Source organism: Arvicanthis niloticus, chromosome 10 (genome assembly GCF_011762505.2).
Source record: "Arvicanthis niloticus isolate mArvNil1 chromosome 10, mArvNil1.pat.X, whole genome shotgun sequence".
In the NCBI taxonomy this organism is placed as follows: domain Eukaryota; kingdom Metazoa; phylum Chordata; class Mammalia; order Rodentia; family Muridae; genus Arvicanthis; species Arvicanthis niloticus.
In genome coordinates, this window is record NC_047667.1 from 43,820,321 (window position 1) to 43,839,293 (window position 18,973).

Genomic DNA, 18,973 nt, shown 5'->3' on the forward strand with positions numbered 1-18,973 from the left:
ACCACCTGAGTCAGAACAAAAACCTTACCAGGGCCCCAGACCTTAGCGCAACCAACTCCATGGCGGAACATCACCCAGGCTATAAACCTCAGCATGCACACATCACCACCTGCCAAAACTAAAAGGCCCAATCCAGAGTCCATACTTAGTTCTGGGAAAGTCTCTGAATGTACTAACCTTAACCTTGACTCTTGGCTTCTGTAGTCCACTTCAGGCTAACTGTGCTTCTTATCTGAAGGTGTGTCAATGCAGAACATAGTTTTTATGGTTAAAAGCTCACCCTGAGAAAGGCTCAGGGCTATACTGGGAACTCAAACACCCAGTGTAGTTTCCAGCCTGCTAACAGACGCTTTCTATTGGCTGAGACCCATGTCCAAGCAGTCTTCTTTGCTGAATACCCAACACCGACAACCAAGTACACGTTCTGCCTATGTGCTCACCCTCCTGATTAAGAACAGAGTTTTCCTTGTTCAGGATTTAAAAAAAAAAAAATAAGAAAGAAACATATAAGGAAAATGTATAGGTTAAATGACTCAAGAAATGAACCTTACTGTGGGTTTCTTGCCTTCTTTTAACAAGGTTTTCCTCCTGAGCACACCCTGAATAGTAACAGCTCCTGGGTATAGATGCACCGCCAAGTCTTCCGACTCTGCCGAGCTGTAACAATGAGACGAAGCACAACGTGGCTAAGGGTGTGTCTGCAATGGTCACTTAGAGGGTCCATAAATAATCCAATTATTCTTACATTTAAAACTCTGAGACTTTACTGAGAGCTGGTAAGATACTGAGGATCTTAAAGACTTACTGATTTGAAAGTTTTAAGCTGTCGTGAAGATTAATTATGAAGTTATTAAGGTCAGCAGATGTTTAATTAACACATTCATCACATATTCCAACAAATGCAATTTAGAGAGAAAGCAGCAATTTACTTTAACAAAGATTAGTTAAGATTTTAAGGTAATTTTTTTTCTTCTTAACATGCCATAGTACATCACTGTGGTAAACCCACCAGAAACTGTTGGCAAGAGAGACAAGGATTTTGTTATAAGTATTTAAGTATACAAAACAGAGAAATACAAATAACAAGCTAAAACAAACAAAAACCAACCAACACCCCCCTCCCAAAAAAAAACAACCCCAGAAAACTCACACTTCTTCTTAAAGTATTTAAATAAAAGTAACTGTGTCAATCACCTGCTTTTTAGAAACTGGCTTTCTGTAGTAAGTCTTAGTGATATTTAGAAGCTACCAATGCTCAGTGTTTGGTTATGGCCTAACACATTTCTAACAGAGAAAAACCTCACATTCAGAATTCCCTTTCCATATACGTTAGGAATCATTTTAATGTCTTTCCTCAGTTGAGTTTAGAGCCTATGTTTAAGATAGAATGATTTAAATGCCAGTCTCTGGTGATGTGTTGAGAGGTGTGCAACTCTTAAAACAGCCAAGAATGTAGAAGCTCAATTTTCTTTATGATTATTTAGGTGTCTTCAAAGTGACAACCTAGAGATTTCATGTTCCAGCTGTTTCTACAGAGGGACACAGGAGATAAGACACCATCAAGCTGACAGGGCTTGCTTCTCACAGTTACTGTGCTACTGTTCTGATGTGACTTCCTGTTCTTAGTGTCTCTGCCCCCATGCATTTACCATCTTTATGTTCTCCCACAGCTAGAATTGTTGAGAGAGGCCCAGCTAAGTAGAGAACTCAATAAAAATTACTTAATGAAATAGACTTCAGGCTCTATGGTTTATCTGAAGAAAAGAAAAAGCTTACTTTAAAAGGACAAATTGAATATAAATTTACTAGCAAAATAAATGTTTTGATTGCAACGTAAGAAAAATAAATAGATTTTTACATAGCTCAGCCATAATTAGCAGCATTAGAAAGTGTGTCACTAAAGGACTAACAACTTTGCAGTTTTTAAAAATGTTACATAAAAATGCAACTTTTAATAATTAGGCCTATGATTGAGAAAGAATACTTCAAATTTAAACTGCATTAAATCTTTTAAAGAAAGTTTTCATGGGCAATTTGTTTAGTTTTAAACCCAATTAGCTGAGGAAGAAGAGAAAAAAATGTCAGACCACACCCATATGAGCCAGCCACCAACACCAGAAGGGAGTTCTATGGCCCCTGATGCAGGGGATTGTACCTGCTGGCCTTCGTGTGGCTTCGATAGCCATTTCGTGGCATTCTTGTCACCGGGCCGAGAGAATGGTATAATCTGTTCCTGTTGGATTCCATTATAAATTGTATATATTACACATATTTTAATTTATAGGATCATCATCAATACCTAGAATAGTATTCTAGTTTCCTATGTAATCTAGCTTTCTATATAATCCTTAAAAAGGGCAAGATATGGTTCTTTTTTAAAACATGCAATACATTTAAAATTTTTCTATGACTCTAGAAACACAGGTATAAAAGTACATGCTATACCATACAGTAACACATGCACTTCTTTTCATACATCTGTCAAAAGGCTAAGAACTATTTATGGCCAAACAGTATGGAAACCTGAAAAATGCTCCAAAGCCCCTTTGCTCTTCTTGGATTCCAGTTTAAATATGATATATGGACATATATAAATAATTCATTTTATTGTATGTCCCTCTGAAGACACCTAAAAGTAATGTGGCTTATAAACTTAAGATAAATGAGGAAAATCTCTTATTATAACTCAAAGTAAACTAGTAGAGACAAACTAAGGAGTAAATATAGGCAGTTTTTAATTTCATATCAACTGACAAAGCCAATAAATGATAAGAAAGGTATGAACTAGCATTCATCCCAGATCATGTTGTACTTGATGGAGGAAATATACCCAGAAACAATGGTACTTCTTTGTTTGGGAAAGTTGGGAAAGCCAAAAGTATGTGATATATGATACTTGAAGTGAAAAACTACTATGCTATTTGATGTGTCTCTAGGAAATAAGAGTAGAAAATTGTGGTTAAAATACAGAGAATGACTGAGAGACTGAGAATATAGCTCAGGACACAGCATTTGCTACAAGTCGAAGGCCCAAGTTTGATGCAGGCACTTGGTGTGTATGTGGGTCAGTGCTACTTCAAGTCTAAATATTCCTCAGCTGCAATTTTTCTTTTTTTTTTAGCTGTTTTCAAGACGTCTGAAGAGCCATGACTTTACATTTGGCACAAGTGCAGACATGTTAGCAGTAAATGTATGTAAACCAAACTATTATACAAGAAAATCGCTATTCTGAGGTATGAAAGTTAGGTAACCTGCTGGGATGAGAACACACTAAGGCAGCAGTATGCTGGGTTATGTATTTACAGTTTGAGCAACCTAAGAAACAACTGCCAACCAATGCTGTTAACCTAAAATGACAATATACACCTGAACCAAGACTCATTTTATGCCTTTTCCTGAGGGAAAGATATGTTTTACAAATTCAGAAAACAAGCCCAATGCAACTTTTATGTTTTCTGTTTCAGGTAAACTCAAATTAAAAAATGAAAGTGGGAGCTGAAGAGACGGTTCAGCATCAAGAGCACTGTCTGCTCTTGCCGAGGGCCTGGGTTCAATTCCCAGCACCCACACAGTGCCACACAACTATCTGTAACTCCACTTCTAGGTGATCTGACACCCTATTTTGAACTCTGTAGGTACCAGGCATGAAAATGATAGACATATACACAGGAGAAAACACTTATACAAACAATATAAAAATAAATCTTGAAAGAAAGTAAAACTTCTGAAGAGAACACATAAAACCAAGTTGTTACAAATTCCCCAAAAGAGACCACAAAATGGGACACTCAGTGTATAAAAGACCAAAAAGTAGAGTGTTTAAGTGAAATCTTCATAGCATACTCCTGAGAAATCTTTAAAGAGGAAGTTTCCAATAAGCAGTCTGAAATTAAGACGACTCAAATATAATTTCAAACTTTCCTTTTAAAAATGAGTGATGATCAATTTTCATAGAACAAGAATATTTAGTCTAAACAATTGTCTTAGGGCTCAGAAGGCCCTGGGTCCAATCCTTAATACTGCACAACAAACATCAACTCCCCCATCTCCCCACTATACTTGCAGCTTACAAGTTCAGATCTTGGTTTACATGTAAAAATGGAACAATTCTTTCTGTCAAGTCAAACATCTTGAGCACGAGGATGCTGAAGGAATGACCTAAGACTTGGAATGGGCGTTTAGCAATACCTATTTGAGTAACTGTTCATTGGTCTCAGGGAGACCTTCTATTGATGAGCAATGGAGAGCACTATCTCCACACGGATGACAGCTTATAGCTTAAAAGAAGGAGAAGGCAGCATGGCCTTACAGCAGGTCCGTGCAAAGCACTGCACACACACAGACTTTTAGGTCAAATGTCAATCTTTTAATTTTAAGTTAGGTGACATTCTATCTTTAGGAAAGCAACAAAGTGATAAATAAGTGTCTTACCACTAAGTTACCCAGACCTAAGGAAATAATCTCACTTTGGAATATAGAAGTTAATTACAGTTACTTTAAATATTTATTAAAAATTCATTATTATTAAAAATCTATGATTTCAGAAATTCAAAAACACATGTAAAAACACCAAATAAACATATATAAAGATCACCAATAGCATTCTCGTGTACAATTCCAGACTTAAATGTCTACTTGTCATTTTTTTCTGACTAGAAAAAACTTAGTCACTTAGTGATGTGTAACACGTACCTCTTCTAATTCAAATATTCTTTAAGACAGACCAAGTAAGTTTGAAGAAATTTTAGTGAATCGTTTCTCCTACCTTTCAAAAGCCGGCCATGAGGTCTCTTCGCTTAGTTCAGAACCATCACTGCTCCCTAAAACCAAAAGTTGTTCTATTATTGTTTTTTTTCCATAAATAAAATAAAATGATATTTCAAAAGTAAAATTTCTGGTGGTACACATTAATAATATGTTAATAATACTAATAATCCTAATACTCAGAAGGTGGAGACATGAAGGTTTTAAATCAAAGACAGCTTGGATCAGGTAATATTTGACCCTGTCTGAAAACAAAAACAAACAGAAACAACAAGACACAAGGGCTGGAGATGCAGCTTAGTGGAAGAGAGCTGGTCTACCCCTGAATCCGATGCTTAATACCACAAAACCAAAAGTCTTCTACCATCCAAGTGTAAAGAGAAAAAGCTTTTTTTTTTTTTTACTAAGTTTGCCATAACTGAAACTGAAAGAAGTTCATGGCATACTAGTTTCCTGTTCTGAAACCAACCTAGCATGATGCAGATAAACAGCCTAATGAAATGTGAAATGGAGTTCCCCAGGGCATGGCATAACCTGGACCACCACTCAACTACAACACAGAGTAATTAGCAGGACACCACTTCATTCCAACAACTTCTCATAGGTATTCTTCTAGTAAGTATAAGGTATCTAATTACTTAGGTTAGACTAAGTGCCTGAAGCTGGAGACCATCTCTTTAGGTATCTGCCTTTGTACTTATTTTCTTACTTCTATGGTTGTTCCATGGGCAAATAGTAAAAGATTATTGTGCCTTTACTTCAAATTGAGACTATCACACTTCAGTCATTTTCCTCTTAGGACTCATCCTCTCCAGTGCTGGGAATCAAACCCAGAGGCCTGGGCATTGTAGACAAGTCTCATGGAGCAGAAATGGTGGCATCCTATACATTTACCAGTGTGAATTGGGACTGTAGGCATACATGGGCATATTCAGACGACATAAGGAAAACCAGGCCCAAAAACTTAACGGAGGCAGTAGATGAAGGAGGGGGCAGCTCCCTCATCCTGATTTCATGCAGAGGTTACAGCCCCTCTGATGTCGCCAGCTCCGACCAACTACCTGACCACTGGTGTGCCTCAGGGGACAGACAGGAGGAGAATACCTGACTCTCTTAGGGTCAGCTCTTCTGTTCTTACTGTTGAGATGACTTACTCAAATAATTGTCTGTCTGTCCCCCTGCTTGTCTGTCTGGATGTACTGCCCATCTACCTGCTCATTGGTTCATCTGGATTTGGTCCTGCCCTCTGTCCTTTGTCCCTGGACTCAGCTCTATAGCTCAAGTCTGGTCCTGTAGCCCCTCACCACGGACCTCCTGCCAGTTTGTTACCTCACTTCCGGTTTCCCAGCTGAGGTCACATGCAATATCTGACGTGGAGCTAATATCAATTATGACTGGAATAAGAGAACCTGTGTTTGTCTTGGCTAAGTTCATCAAGAAAAGTAGCAATGTCTGGCAAATTGCTGCCATGAAATTGTGGTACCTGTGAAACCAATGTTCAATAAATTCTGACTCCATGGAGATTCATAAATGTTTCATCTATATTTCTAAGACACACAACAAAAGTAAAAACTACAGCTGAACTAGAGCATAATTTTAATACACAGAAGGAAAAGCTAAATATGTATACAAGTTCTTTTTTCTTAAGTAGCACACTAGATTCCATTGGAATAACAAACTTCTAACTAAAAACAGGTTCCTTTTTTTCTATCAAGGTTGATGCTGTGCACACAGCTACTTAGAACATTAATAGAGAGGTATTACTTCAGACAACAATCTGTCTTGTCATTTAATTAGCGGTATTTATATAAAAGGAGAGCACCACAGTGCTGGGCGGCACTGGAGGGCTCTGAAGTGGTTCTGTGTTTAGGGTTTGGAATTCTCAGGCTAAGGGAGTCAGTAGCTCAGATAGTAAATCTCTAAGGACACTGAGAGGTTCTATCAGTACAGCTCAGCTCTTGAGCAATGTGACAACCTGAACCACAACTGAGCATACTGTGAGTATAGTTTTTAATTATAAAAAGAAGTAGTGACCAGATAATAAAACACAGTTTAAGAAGTAAAAATGGGGGCTGGAGAAATAGCCCAGCAGTTACGAGCTTATACCATGCTTGCAGAGATCCTGAGTTGTACTTGCTGAAAGTGTGCTGGGCAGCTCACAAACACCTGTGACTCCAGCTCCAGACCTATCTGAGGCGTCTGCCTCTGGCCTTCTGGGGCATTTGTGCGCATGTGCTTCATGTACTCAGAAACTGACACGCATACATAAAATTATAGCATACATACAATTAAAGTAAAAGTAGAAAACAGGTTGGAAAGGATGTCTCAGGGGTTAAAATTAAGACTGTGCTGGCTGCTCTTTCAGAGAACCCAAGTGTGATTTTCAGCACTTACGTCCAGTGGATCACAGCACCTGTAACTACCTGTAGAAGATCTGACTTTATCTTCTGTGTTTTGCTGGCCATGTACACTCACAAAGGCACACACGTATGCAAGGTACATACACATGCATGCACATAACACATGGTTTATAAAAATCTTAAAACTAAGAAGTAAAACAAACTGCAGCACCAAAATCAATCATAAGATTCAAGTCAAGTCTCAGCAATTAAAAAAAAAAAACTGAAATAATTTCCTATATCATGTCAGACAGACCACAATGAAAATGACACTAGAAATCAACAATAAGAAAAACTTCAGGGTTCATAAAAATACTAAGAGATAAAACAACACATTTTTGAATGAATAGTTTAAATAGAAAAATGCCTATAAGGTGGATTTCTGAGTTCGAGGCCAGCCTGGTCTACCGAGTGAGTTCCAGGACAGCCAAGACTATACAGAGAAACCCTGTCTCGAAAAACTCAAAAAAAAAAAAAAAAAAAAAAAAAAAAAAAAAAAAAAAAAAAAAAAGAAAAGAAAGAAAAAAGAAAAGAAAGAAAAAAGAAAAAAGAAGAATGCCTATAGACAAACACTAATGAAAACACAACCTATCAGAACCTCTGGGATATAGCTAAGGCAGTACCTAAGGGAAAGCTGATCACTATGAAGGGCTTGTATTAAAAAAAACCTAAGAGGTAGCACTGGAGATGATGCAACAGTTAATAGCACTGACTATTCTTTCAGAGGACCCAGGTTTAATTCCCAGCAACCATATGGCAGTTCAAAACTATCTGTAACTAGTTCCAGGGGATCTGACACCTGCACAGACATACACGTAAGCAAAACACCAATGCACACAAAAAAAAATTAAAAGAAAAAAATTAAATCATTAGAAATGTTTAAAAAAAAAGTCCGAGAGTTAACAAAAAGCACCAAGACTCTCAAAAGACAGTCAACCCCAAACACACAGTAAATGGCAATAAAGATTAAATAAGAAATTAATGAATTAAGTTAAAGGAGCAATAAACAAAATCATTTGGTTCTTTGAGAACAAGACTGACAATCTGAAAGAAAGAGGTTGGACATATAAATTAACAAACTTAGAGCTCAAAGGTTTCATTACAATAGACTCATGACCATGACATGTTCCCTTGTTGCAGGCTCAAAAGCCACAGGGTAATCAATCCCAGCTGAAAGCTTCTCAGGCACCTACGGAAATTTACTAACAGAACATCTTAGTTCTGCTTTGCACCACACACTGGTGTTTACAATCTCCCTCTTCTATACTGGGGAAATGGCTCAGTGGGAATATACTTGCTCTCCAAGCATGAAGACCCATGTTGGAGCCCTAGGACTCATGTCAGCACAGCAGCACATGCCTGTCATCCAGTACCAGCAGGAAGAGGCAGGAGGATCCTGAGGGCTCACTGGCAGTGTGTTCCAGGTTTTCATATAGCTGCAAACCTGACATTACCCAACCTGAGCTCTAGATTCATATATTCAATGACCTGACGCCTCTATTAAGGACCACACAATTTCAAAATAAAATTCCTAACTTGTGAAATTCATCCACCCCTTCAATAAGTCCATCAGTAGTCAGTACCGATTCTCACCCAGTGCTGTGTGGGAAAATCACCACCAGCCAACTGGATGCTGAATTCAAGTGACTTGGAATCTCACTTCCTCTCTTCCCCTTTCTTCATTTCCATATCCAAATTACATACAGGTAACTAGCCAGTTAAAGCAGTGGACGGCCTTTTCTCAAAGTCCTTGAAGGTCTCATTTGGAGTCAAAACTAATAACAGTTTTAAAATAATTTGTTTTAAACCAAATATTTTTTTGTTTCTACTAGGGCAGTGGTTCTCAACCTGTGGGTCTCAACCTCTTGGTGAGGGTGTCTAACAACCCTTTTGCAGGGATCACATACTAGATATCCACATTAAGATTCATAACTAGCAAAATTACAGTTAGGAAGCAGCAATACAAATAATTTTATAGTGGAGAATTACCACAACACGAGGAACTGTATTAAAGGGTCACAACATTAGGAAGGCTGAGGACCACTGTGCTAGGATTAATGAATGCTTTTGAAGCTGAGGTTTTTAGGTTTTGTTTTTTCTGGTTCACACTCTTTATTGTCTCTCACCTATGGATATTCCACTGGAAAGTGTCGAGCTCTCAGCTTGGCCTCGTGACGGTGCGTGCGGCTCCATGACGCTATCATCCAGCAGGTGCCGTGGCCCTGCATTTGGGAACGTCGCACTCTTAAACTCCGCTGTGTTCATCTTATGAATGAAACTAGAGGCACAGAGAACACTCTTTATAACTTCCCGTGTCTCTATTTGGAACATAAAAGACTATCAAAACTGTTTCCAGAGTTTGTTTTGAACAGAACATGCCCACTGAGTATGCATGCCTCCTTGAGGAATCACTAGTACAAACCTATGACACTAAGGAAGAACTGCATTTCTTTTTTTTTTTTTTTTTTTTTTGTATTTAGAAATATAAACAGTAGATTTTTGGGGCTTAATTTATTCTTTGTATTTGTTATATAAGGTTACATTTCAACAGGAAACTTTTAGTGTATTACTACAGTTCTCTAAACCCCTTATTTACTGCTCTCAAACATGGGCATTTCTGACAACACTCAATTCCAAATCCAGGTATAAGAAAAAATAAACCCCTTTAGGCAAACAAGGTAGTTTTTTTTTTTTTTCTGAATCTGAAGACTGATGTTATTAACAAAAGCAACCACACAAGCACCTAATTGCTACTTAAGTAAACAGAATATAGAAGCATGTTTTACTAACAGAGTAATAAAATAAATCCATCTACAAATAACTTAAAAAAATTGCTGACTTGTAACCCAAGCTATGGCACTTCCTGTGTCCGTGTGGAATGAGGTTCCGAGGGGACGGGGGTGTCTGTGGCAGGAGGGCTCCCTCCGCAGCACTGCTCTTCCTCCCTCCCTGTGGCGAGGCTCCTACGTCAGGACCTAAGAGTTCAAGGGGAGAAGAGAAGGGGAATTATCACGAGCTTTCTAAGGACCCTTAAAAACAAAAATAAAACCTCTCTCATAAAAACTGTGTTCTAAGTTTTAGATCCTGTTAGTTCTATTTAATTAACTTGAAGAAATACTTATTTTCCAAATTTTAAAACAAATCTCCAACTATATAAAAATTTTTATCTCTCTAAGTAATTCCCTACTTTATATAGGAGAAGAAGAGATAGGCTTGGACTCTTAATTCAAAAACAAAATTTGGACTAAATACCTAGGGCTGAGTCTTAGACTCAGTGGTTTCAATTTAATACCTTGCATATATATATATAGCTTTGAATTTACTTAAAAAAATGTGTAGTCTGGGTCAAATGCTCAAGTTGGAAAGTCTACATTGTCCGACACTGGAATTGATTGATTTATGTGAATTAAAAAAAAAAAAAACAAAAAACGCCTCACAGTGTATGGCATTCAAAATATCTCCTTAATAAGCTGTTGGGCACACACCCTTAGTCTCAGCACTCAGAGACAGCAGCAGGTGGATTTCTGTGAGCTCCAGGCCAGCCAGGGCCACACAGTGAGTGACAGTATGTCCAAAAAAGCTGGCCATGGAAGTGTGAACCTATAATCCCACAATGGGGAGGCTGAGGCAGGAGGATGGTGAGGTTAGAGGCTAGCACAAACCATTCAGTAAGAGCCTGTCTTAAGAAACAAGCAAGTGGGAGTGGAGAGATGGCTCAGTGGTTAAGAGTACTAGCTGCTCGCCCAGAGGTCCTGAGTTCAATTCCCAGCAACCACATGGTGGCTCATGACCATCTATAATGGGATCAGATGCCAAAAAAAGAAACAAGCAAAGGAATGAAAAGCACACTTGAGAGGCACACAGTTACCTCATCTACCTCATTTAGACACTGTAACATAGCTCATCCCCAACCCAACCAACTGGGCCTGCAAGTATTTTAGAATATGTACTAAAAAGCTTAGTTGAAGATTTATACTGATAAATTTTAAAAGGTACTTTTTTTTGTAGCAGTGTAAGCCATGTGAAGTCTTCACTTATTCTACAGTATAGTTCTTTCACCTGAGATCAGGTTGCCTGGTCTGTTTGATAATGAACCCCACTTTGGAAACACTCTCACCGAGCAACCGTGCACCGACCAACAGTGGACTGACCTGCTAGGTCTTCCCTGGAGGCCGCTGAACGTGGTGTACTTGCTCCTGGTTCTATCTTTAAAGAGAGCCTAAATTTCAAAAGAGCAAAACATAAGAAACAATGAGCATTGGCAAAATACTGAAGTCACATTTCCTTACAAAAAACTCGATAGGTAGCTGGAGGGATGCCCCAGTGGTTGACAGCGCAGATGAACGGCTTAGCAGACTGCATGCCCGGCAAACCCATTCTGTTGGGCACACTGCCTGCCTTTCCTGGCACTTCACCCTTTCAGGATGGGACAGAACAGGAGCTGGTGGGCTACACTCCAGGGCTACCCATAGCATTTAATAGCAGTATGAAAGCACTGTGGGACCAACTGCTACCTCAAGTATCAATGGTTTCTAATAGTACCAAACTTCCATCTCATAAGAGTGATGCTAAGTCATAATGAAGAAAAAAAAAAAAAAAACCTGTTTTGTGTTAAACTATGTACTAAATGAAGATTTTTTTTTCAGCCTGGCTGGAAGACACAGATGCTGTCTGTAACACATACGCTGGCCATAATAAATGAAGTTGCCTAACAGAGGTCATTGGATAAGTCATTTCTATTAGTTAAGTGTTTCTTATTTTCTTTTCACCCACCATAAAAACCACATGAAGTGGATGTAGAGATGGCTCAGTGGTTAAAAGAAGGACTGGCTGATTTCCAGATGACCCAGGCTAGATTCCCAGCACTTACATGGAGACGTACAACAATCTAAGCAATCTTCTGACCTCCACAGGTACTAGGCATGTGTCATGTACCAGACTGAGTTCTTTGAGAAAAAGTACACTATTTGCTTCTTTAATCTAAGCAACTAGCATAGTAACTGCCAAAAGCTTACTCAACCTGCTAAGGTTGCTCTGGCTCTGACCACTAAGGAAAACACAATCAGTATGATGCACCAAGTATGCCTATAAAAATGAAGTGTTGTCAGATGTCATTTTGGAAATATCTGAATTCTATCAAAGTCTATGTCCTTCAGGAAAATGAAATTGGCTTTAAGCCAGGCATGGCGGTGTTGCCTTTGACCCCAGCATTCAGAAGGCAAAGGCAGGTGGACCTCCGAGCTCGAGGCCAGCCTGGTCTACATACTGAGTTCCATGACAGCGCTAGTGCTGCATAGAGGGACCCTGTCTCACAAAACAAAACAATTAGCTTTAATTAAAACAAAACAAAACTCGATCACAATCTTGCTACAGTCAGTACAAGTCTACCGCTCTCCGTAACTGTGCAGGTTTTACTTAGCATATTCTTTTACATAATACTTTAACTCTTTGTAAATCAGTAACTTTCTTTGGTATATTAATAAATACCTGTATCTTGAGTTTTCGGGACATCAAGAGAATTGATCTTACTTCCCTAGACAAAATGTATTTATCAAATATAAATTCTCCATCAGTAACCAGAGGCACAGGAAAACCAGATGAGTAGTAAGGCTCAGACCATCAAACTCAAGGCAGTCACAACATAGGGCACGAGGTCTAGGAACCTGCAGCCTTAAAAGCTAATCTGACCTCATATTATGTTCAAGTGAGTCCTATATATAAACACTCGTGTAAACGTTAAGATAGAAATTTAAAGTATTAATGATATGATATGGGGAAGAAAATGGTAATAAAGGTCTCAAGCAACACAATTTTAGATGTGTTAAAAATATTTTAAGAGCTTCATATATTTAATATCAGAAGAAAACAATTTATAACTTTCCAGAAAACAATAGCTGAAGAAAGCCAAGAAAAAAAAAAATCAACAAATGAAACCAAAAGAAAACCAAGAGGTGTCATCCTCTCTGCCCGCAGCTGTGGTGTTAAGTGAGGCTGCTGAGAACCTGAAAAGGTTACCAGCCTAAAGATCCTTACAAAGAGCAGTATGCTACGGATTAAATACAGTCCTACAATGGTGCCTTAACCACTCAGAGACAGGAAGTCTAAGTACTCCCTCAAGTCATGGAAACACTTTCAAAAATGTGCCTAAAAATAACCCTTTAAGAAGGAGTATTTTTTTGTATTTTGTAAATGGCATATTTTTTTCTGCTTAGAAAAATATAAATTTCCTTAAGAAAAAAGAAAAAATACAAAACAAAAAACCAAACTCCAAAAAACCAAAACTCCCAATTTTGAATGTCTGTTCTCTACAGCTTAAGGATGTTAAAATGTGTTTAAAGTTTACTTGTTTTTTGAGGGAGGGTAACTTGGTGGGGCCTGGAATCAGCTGCAGACTGTCAGGCTTGCCCTCAAGTGCCTGTTTACCACTAATCACTTGCTGGCTCAAAAGGCACACGATTTAAACAACAAAACAGCTGAAGCATTTGTATACTGGTTCAGTTCTATCAAGTGATTAAAAGAAACACACATAGTTACTGCTGCCATGGTTACCAGCTCACTGGCAGGCGCTAGAGCAGACTCCACACTTAGATGACTAAGCATCAGATGAAAGGACTAAGGCTCAAAGTGGAGAACTAGATAAAGTATCCAGATTTGAAGGTGGACCTACTTGTAATTATCGTCTTCCACAAACTTTTGTAGTTCTTCTATATACTGAACAGAGTTCAGGTACTTTTGGACATGAGGCAACATGGGAATATCTAGGCAAAAGATGATAAACGATTATTCAACAAAAGTTCATAGTAGCTGAAAACTTAAGAGAGAAATATAACCGAAGGTAGCTAAGGCCATGTGATACCAAAACTGAAATTAACTCTAAAAGCCATTCTTTTAGCTCACCATATTCACAGGACTGCTGCAAATCAGAAATTATTCGAAGGATGTTATTCATCAAATTTGATCTTTGCTCATTTTCTAGAATGCTGCCAGTGGATGGGTACGCCGAGTCGATGTAGGTCAAGTCAGACAGATAGATGCCTGCAGCGGAAGCCAGACAGGTGACTTTCAGCTTGCATGACCTCAGTAACGGGAAGGAAAATCAGTCTGTGTATGATTTGCAGGCTGTTATATTCAGAGTGCATGACCTCTTGGGGTTGAGATCTCTAGAGGTGAGGTCAAACCATACAAACCCAAGGTCCTTGTCAGGTCTCTCCATGTTGTTTTGACATAAAGACTGGGGCTGCAATTAAAAGTCCTCATCAATGGGCAAGGAGGCAGAGATTAAATAAACTGTCAGAGAAGTTTATTTAATCTCTGAAACTCAGTATTTACATGTAGTCAAGCAATACCCACTCTCCAGTTTTTGTTTTATCTAAGGAACTTCCCTGAGTCTACAGACCAGGCCTTCTATGAGGAAGTTAATGTTTTCCCTAAGTCTGACAACTCTTTGCAAATATCATACATGAACACTATTCATAACACAAAGACAGTATGCCTTTAACCAGAAGTTTCTCTGCAAATGTGGCAGTTATAAGCTAACCGAAGTTCCAATCTATAAGGTTGTAAGTCAATTGAGAATTAGGTAATGACTACATCAGCTTTTCTCTATTACATTTTTTTTGAGATTTCTATAACCAAATAGATAACAGTGTGAAACATCAGCAAATAGCTTTACAGATTTAGTCTACATTTCCAACAGCGGACATCTGATAACTGCAAACACGGTTTTCTCTTTGAAGTGATGTTTCGTGTTTATGAGTTGGTTGCATTCCATCTAGAGGTCAACTAAAACGCAAGGTTGTAAGATCAAACTCAAGATGAAATACATTTTACAGTATCAGCCAGAGGCACTGCTGGGTTATGTGGTTATTGTTTTGGTAGCAGGAGTGAAGAAATACTGAAAAGGCCCTGGCTCTGCTATAAGGAAGCAGCTCCTTTCTAAGTTCTTGAAATTATTAGATATATGAAAAAATAAAAGAGCCAAGGCATACACAGGATGCAAATGTATGAGACAAATAATTGACCTCAACAGAACCACAGCACCTGGAATCAGAGGGTCACGCTGCCATCCCAACCTAAATCAGGAACTATCAAGTCACCAGGAGAAACTGTTTTTCTTTTCTGTTACTGTCTTGAACTAGCTTGTGAAAGCTCAGGCAGACACAGGGTGTGCACTCCCCGCTGGAAGGTTCAGTGCTGGTGGTCACATCCAGTGCAGCTTTTACCATCTTTCTCAGCATTACCTCTGCCACTTACTGACACTAAAGGATTGGACTGTCCCAAGTCAAAACACCTATTGTATAAACCAGCCCGATGTACACAAAAACTCTCTGCCTTTCTACACTATCAGCTGTGTATCACAATATTATTCAAGGCTAGTAATTTATTGTCTCATGAAAGAAACAGAATGCAAGGCCTGGCCATTTATAGTATTGTGTCAAATGTACCAGGAATTAGAAATAGCAGTCAAATCTAGGTATTGAATGCATCTCTTCATGCTGCTGACATTCTCTCTGGGCAAGAACAAGCCTACACTACCCAGCACTCTCACAAAGTGACGTCAGAGAACTACTTACTTGACAATTTATACTCAGAATGCAAGAGATGGGTTTCTTTCTTTCTTAGGCCCTTGAGCATCTATGATCATTAACTGGCCAAAAAAAAAAAAAAAAAAAAAAAAGCTTCAGCATTCTAGGAACTACCATGTCACCTGTAAAACAAGGGCCAATCACATCACCACCTAAAGGCGCCCTAGCGTTTCCACTTTCCATTAGGTTCATGAGATATGTTTTCCAGTGCCATCACTGATAACGCAGGGTCTACACGCAGTCTTCTGCATCTCTCTGTAAAAGAATGATTGACAGCCTACCTTTTATACAGTTAATCCTACAGAGCACTGTACACCAATTCCTCACCTAACACTGCATTTGGTACATTATCTTGCATGTGTGTGGTTTGTGCTGCTGATTTTATGTCCGTGACTTAGTACCTGTGCAATTTAAAATGGTAATAATGGCCTTGTTTGAAAAACAAGTAACTTAGGAATGCTAAAAATATTTTATATACAAAATTAAAAAGAGACTTAAGAACCATGTTTACTGGTATTAGCCATAAAAGGTAAAATTTGTAAAGAACAAAGTGTTTATCTTTAAGTGCACATTATCTACATCATGAATCTGTTTAAAAAAAAATCAGTATAAGACAGTTATTTGCTAGGTAGTATTTGAAAGAGACCTGCAATAGAAGGCAGAAATTTCAGATTAATCTAGGCTCTTGATCCAAAACAGCCAGAAGATCTTTACCAATGTAGCAGATTAGAGTCTGTTTCTTTTTTCTCTCATTTGAGATGGGATCTAGGTAGCTCTAGCTGGCCTAGAACCCTTTTATGTAGACCAGGCTGTCCTCAAACTGCCTATGTAATACTGAGATTAGGGCTCTGCCACTCCAGCTGGCTTGAGTCTGTTTCTTTATCCAAAACTCTGTGGTAACAGCATGTCACACCCAGAGAATTACTGGAGAAATTGTGAAAAACTCCCGAGAAGATATAAACTGTCCTCCATAGTTGAGCTGTTCCCAGTGGGTTGGAAGCCCCCCTCTACCTGGATCGGGTTTCAAAAGGTGTTCCTTTCACTGCATGCAAAATACATATATTATGTATTCTTTGCTAAGGTCCAAGCAGCAGGGCCACTGAAGACAGGAATGCTGAGTGATAGGCAGGCCAACTCCCAAAGCACATGTCAGCACAAACCACAGCTGTCCATTACAGGGCACTGGGGTCTACCTCACAGTGGGCAACCCCGACACTCACGTTTGCTCTGCTGCCAGTTCCTGGTGGCTTCAAGGCCCAGGACTGGCCCAGTGGGCAGTAGCAGTACATCCTCATGCCAGGTCACCACCGGTGCAGCCTACAGCTTCTGAAAGACTGCATCGTGACATCATGAGTCTTTTGATGTTACGGACTCAATTTGCTAAACCTGAGCAAGCCATCCTTGATTCTTCCTTGCTCTCAGCTGTAACTACTAGTGTTTCAGCGCCTAGAGTTCCTTGTTCTGACTTGCATTTGGATTATGATGTGCACCTTTACGTACCAATACACAAAAGGTTGAAAATAGTGTTGAAATAAAGTATAATCAAGATGTATTTTTAGGTGTATTTACCATTAAACTCAGATGTCTTAAAATTAGCAAAACAAAGTACCTACACCACGGTACTGAAGACTATCTTTAGCCAAGGTCACAATTCACGACCTCCTCATTGTAACACTTTTAAGGCTCGGCTGGTTTTACCTGCTGCCTAATCACTCTGCTGTGACATATTTTCTTACATCCCTGTTTCTGCAGTGCGCCGCATGTTAAGCAAGCACTCTACCACTGAGCTAACTCTCCACCCTCTGCAGCAGTGTGGTTATGTCAGGCTCCTTGACTGTTCCCCATGGCCGGTCATTACACCTTACTCTACAGCACTTTCTCTCTGTTTCCTCAGTTCTGCTTTTCAGGACTTTGCACAGAAGTCATCTCCATGCATTCATTTTCCATGAAACAAGCCAAATCAAGAGTTATGTGTTCTTAAATTCTGTCACTCCAATTTTTGAAAAATGTTGGTTAGTAATAGAAATTGTCCGAGTTAGAAAGCTAAATAATTCTCAGACTAAAAGGTTCAGAGGAAGCGTCTCCCTTCTTACTCAATCTGACAGTAGTGAATGAGACTACCAACCGTGGAACACAAACTTCTATACAGGTTAGAAGCTACTAGCTTATCTGTCCCCATGAAAACCTGAAAACGGTCTGGGAAAACTAATCACTTGCTTTCTCTAAAAACCAATCAAAACAGAACAAAATCAGAATAGACTTTGACAGCCCAGCCTTGTAGTGACTCCCTTGACCACAGTGAGGCGCTGCTGACATAGTAACCACCAGCAGTCAGCATCTTCTGTTAGATTCTAGTTTACTTATTTATTATTTATAGTTTTCAGCCCCTTATATATTTAAATATGATAGAGCACTTCTAAGAAATACTTCTATGACAGAGGTAACAACCTGGTACAGTAAGTAAAGGACATGAATCTACTAGTCTACAGGTCCTACTAGACATGGTATTAGTTAAGGCAGTAAGGAGGTGAAAGCACACAGCATGTGAAGTAGGAGAAACCCCAACACCTCATTTCAAAGCATCGTTCGTTCAGCAACTAGGTAAGTCGAGAACAGTGCCAGGATGCTTTAGGGTTAAGTTTAAAACCTCTTATCACGTATCATACTACTTATCACTGAGTATTAAGCCAAGCTATTGAAGATGTTGAAATTTGGGTTTCCTTAGCTATTGAATTACTAAATATTTTTTTGTTTCATAAAAAAATAATATTTATTCAACACTTATTCTTTGGAACCTATTTTCACAGCAGAAAAAGCTGGGTCAGAGGAGGTGATGATTCATCTTAAGTTCACAGTCAACGGGGAGTCAAAGATCTTTTGATTTTTGTTTTTTTTTTTGTTTGTTTTTGTTTTTTTTTTGTTTGTTTTTTGGTTTTTCGAGACAGGGTTTCCCTGTGTAGCCCTGGCTGTCTTGGAACTCACTCTGTAGACCAGGCTGGCCTTGAACTCACTCTGTAGACCAGGCTGGCCTTGAACTCAAAATTCCACCTGCCTCTGCCTCCCAAGTGCTGGGATTAAAGGCGTGCAGCACCACTGCCCGGCTTGATTTTTGTTTTCATTAGTTCAGGGTTGTGTTTGTTTTTAAATGATACCAATCAACTAATAACAATGACCTTATTTTGACAATTGGCTAGTTTTAAGTCAACTTGACACACAAGATAGAGG

General features: G+C 38.9%; 1 protein-coding gene and 1 pseudogene across 11 annotated transcripts in view; both read right to left on the reverse strand.

The window, feature by feature from the left end:
- Positions 1–18,973, reverse strand: part of Ralgps2 (Ral GEF with PH domain and SH3 binding motif 2) — a 131,174-nt gene that overhangs the window by 16,540 nt on the left and 95,661 nt on the right. For 10 of the 11 annotated variants that reach the window (XM_076941410.1, XM_034513679.2, XM_076941416.1 and 7 more), the window contains exons 9-16: positions 14,061–14,198; positions 13,831–13,921; positions 11,315–11,382; positions 10,003–10,138; positions 9,290–9,441; positions 4,766–4,820; positions 2,156–2,233; positions 552–657 (exon numbers count right to left, since the gene is read on the reverse strand). In XM_076941410.1, the coding sequence (XP_076797525.1) occupies positions 552–657; positions 2,156–2,233; positions 4,766–4,820; positions 9,290–9,441; positions 10,003–10,138; positions 11,315–11,382; positions 13,831–13,921; positions 14,061–14,198 (824 nt within the window). The remainder of the gene's footprint in view (positions 1–551; positions 658–2,155; positions 2,234–4,765; positions 4,821–9,289; positions 9,442–10,002; positions 10,139–11,314; positions 11,383–13,830; positions 13,922–14,060; positions 14,199–18,973) is intronic. The other variant, XM_034513681.2, reaches the window with a different exon arrangement.
- On the reverse strand, positions 15,858–17,771 carry LOC143443800 (ORM1-like protein 1 pseudogene; annotated as a pseudogene).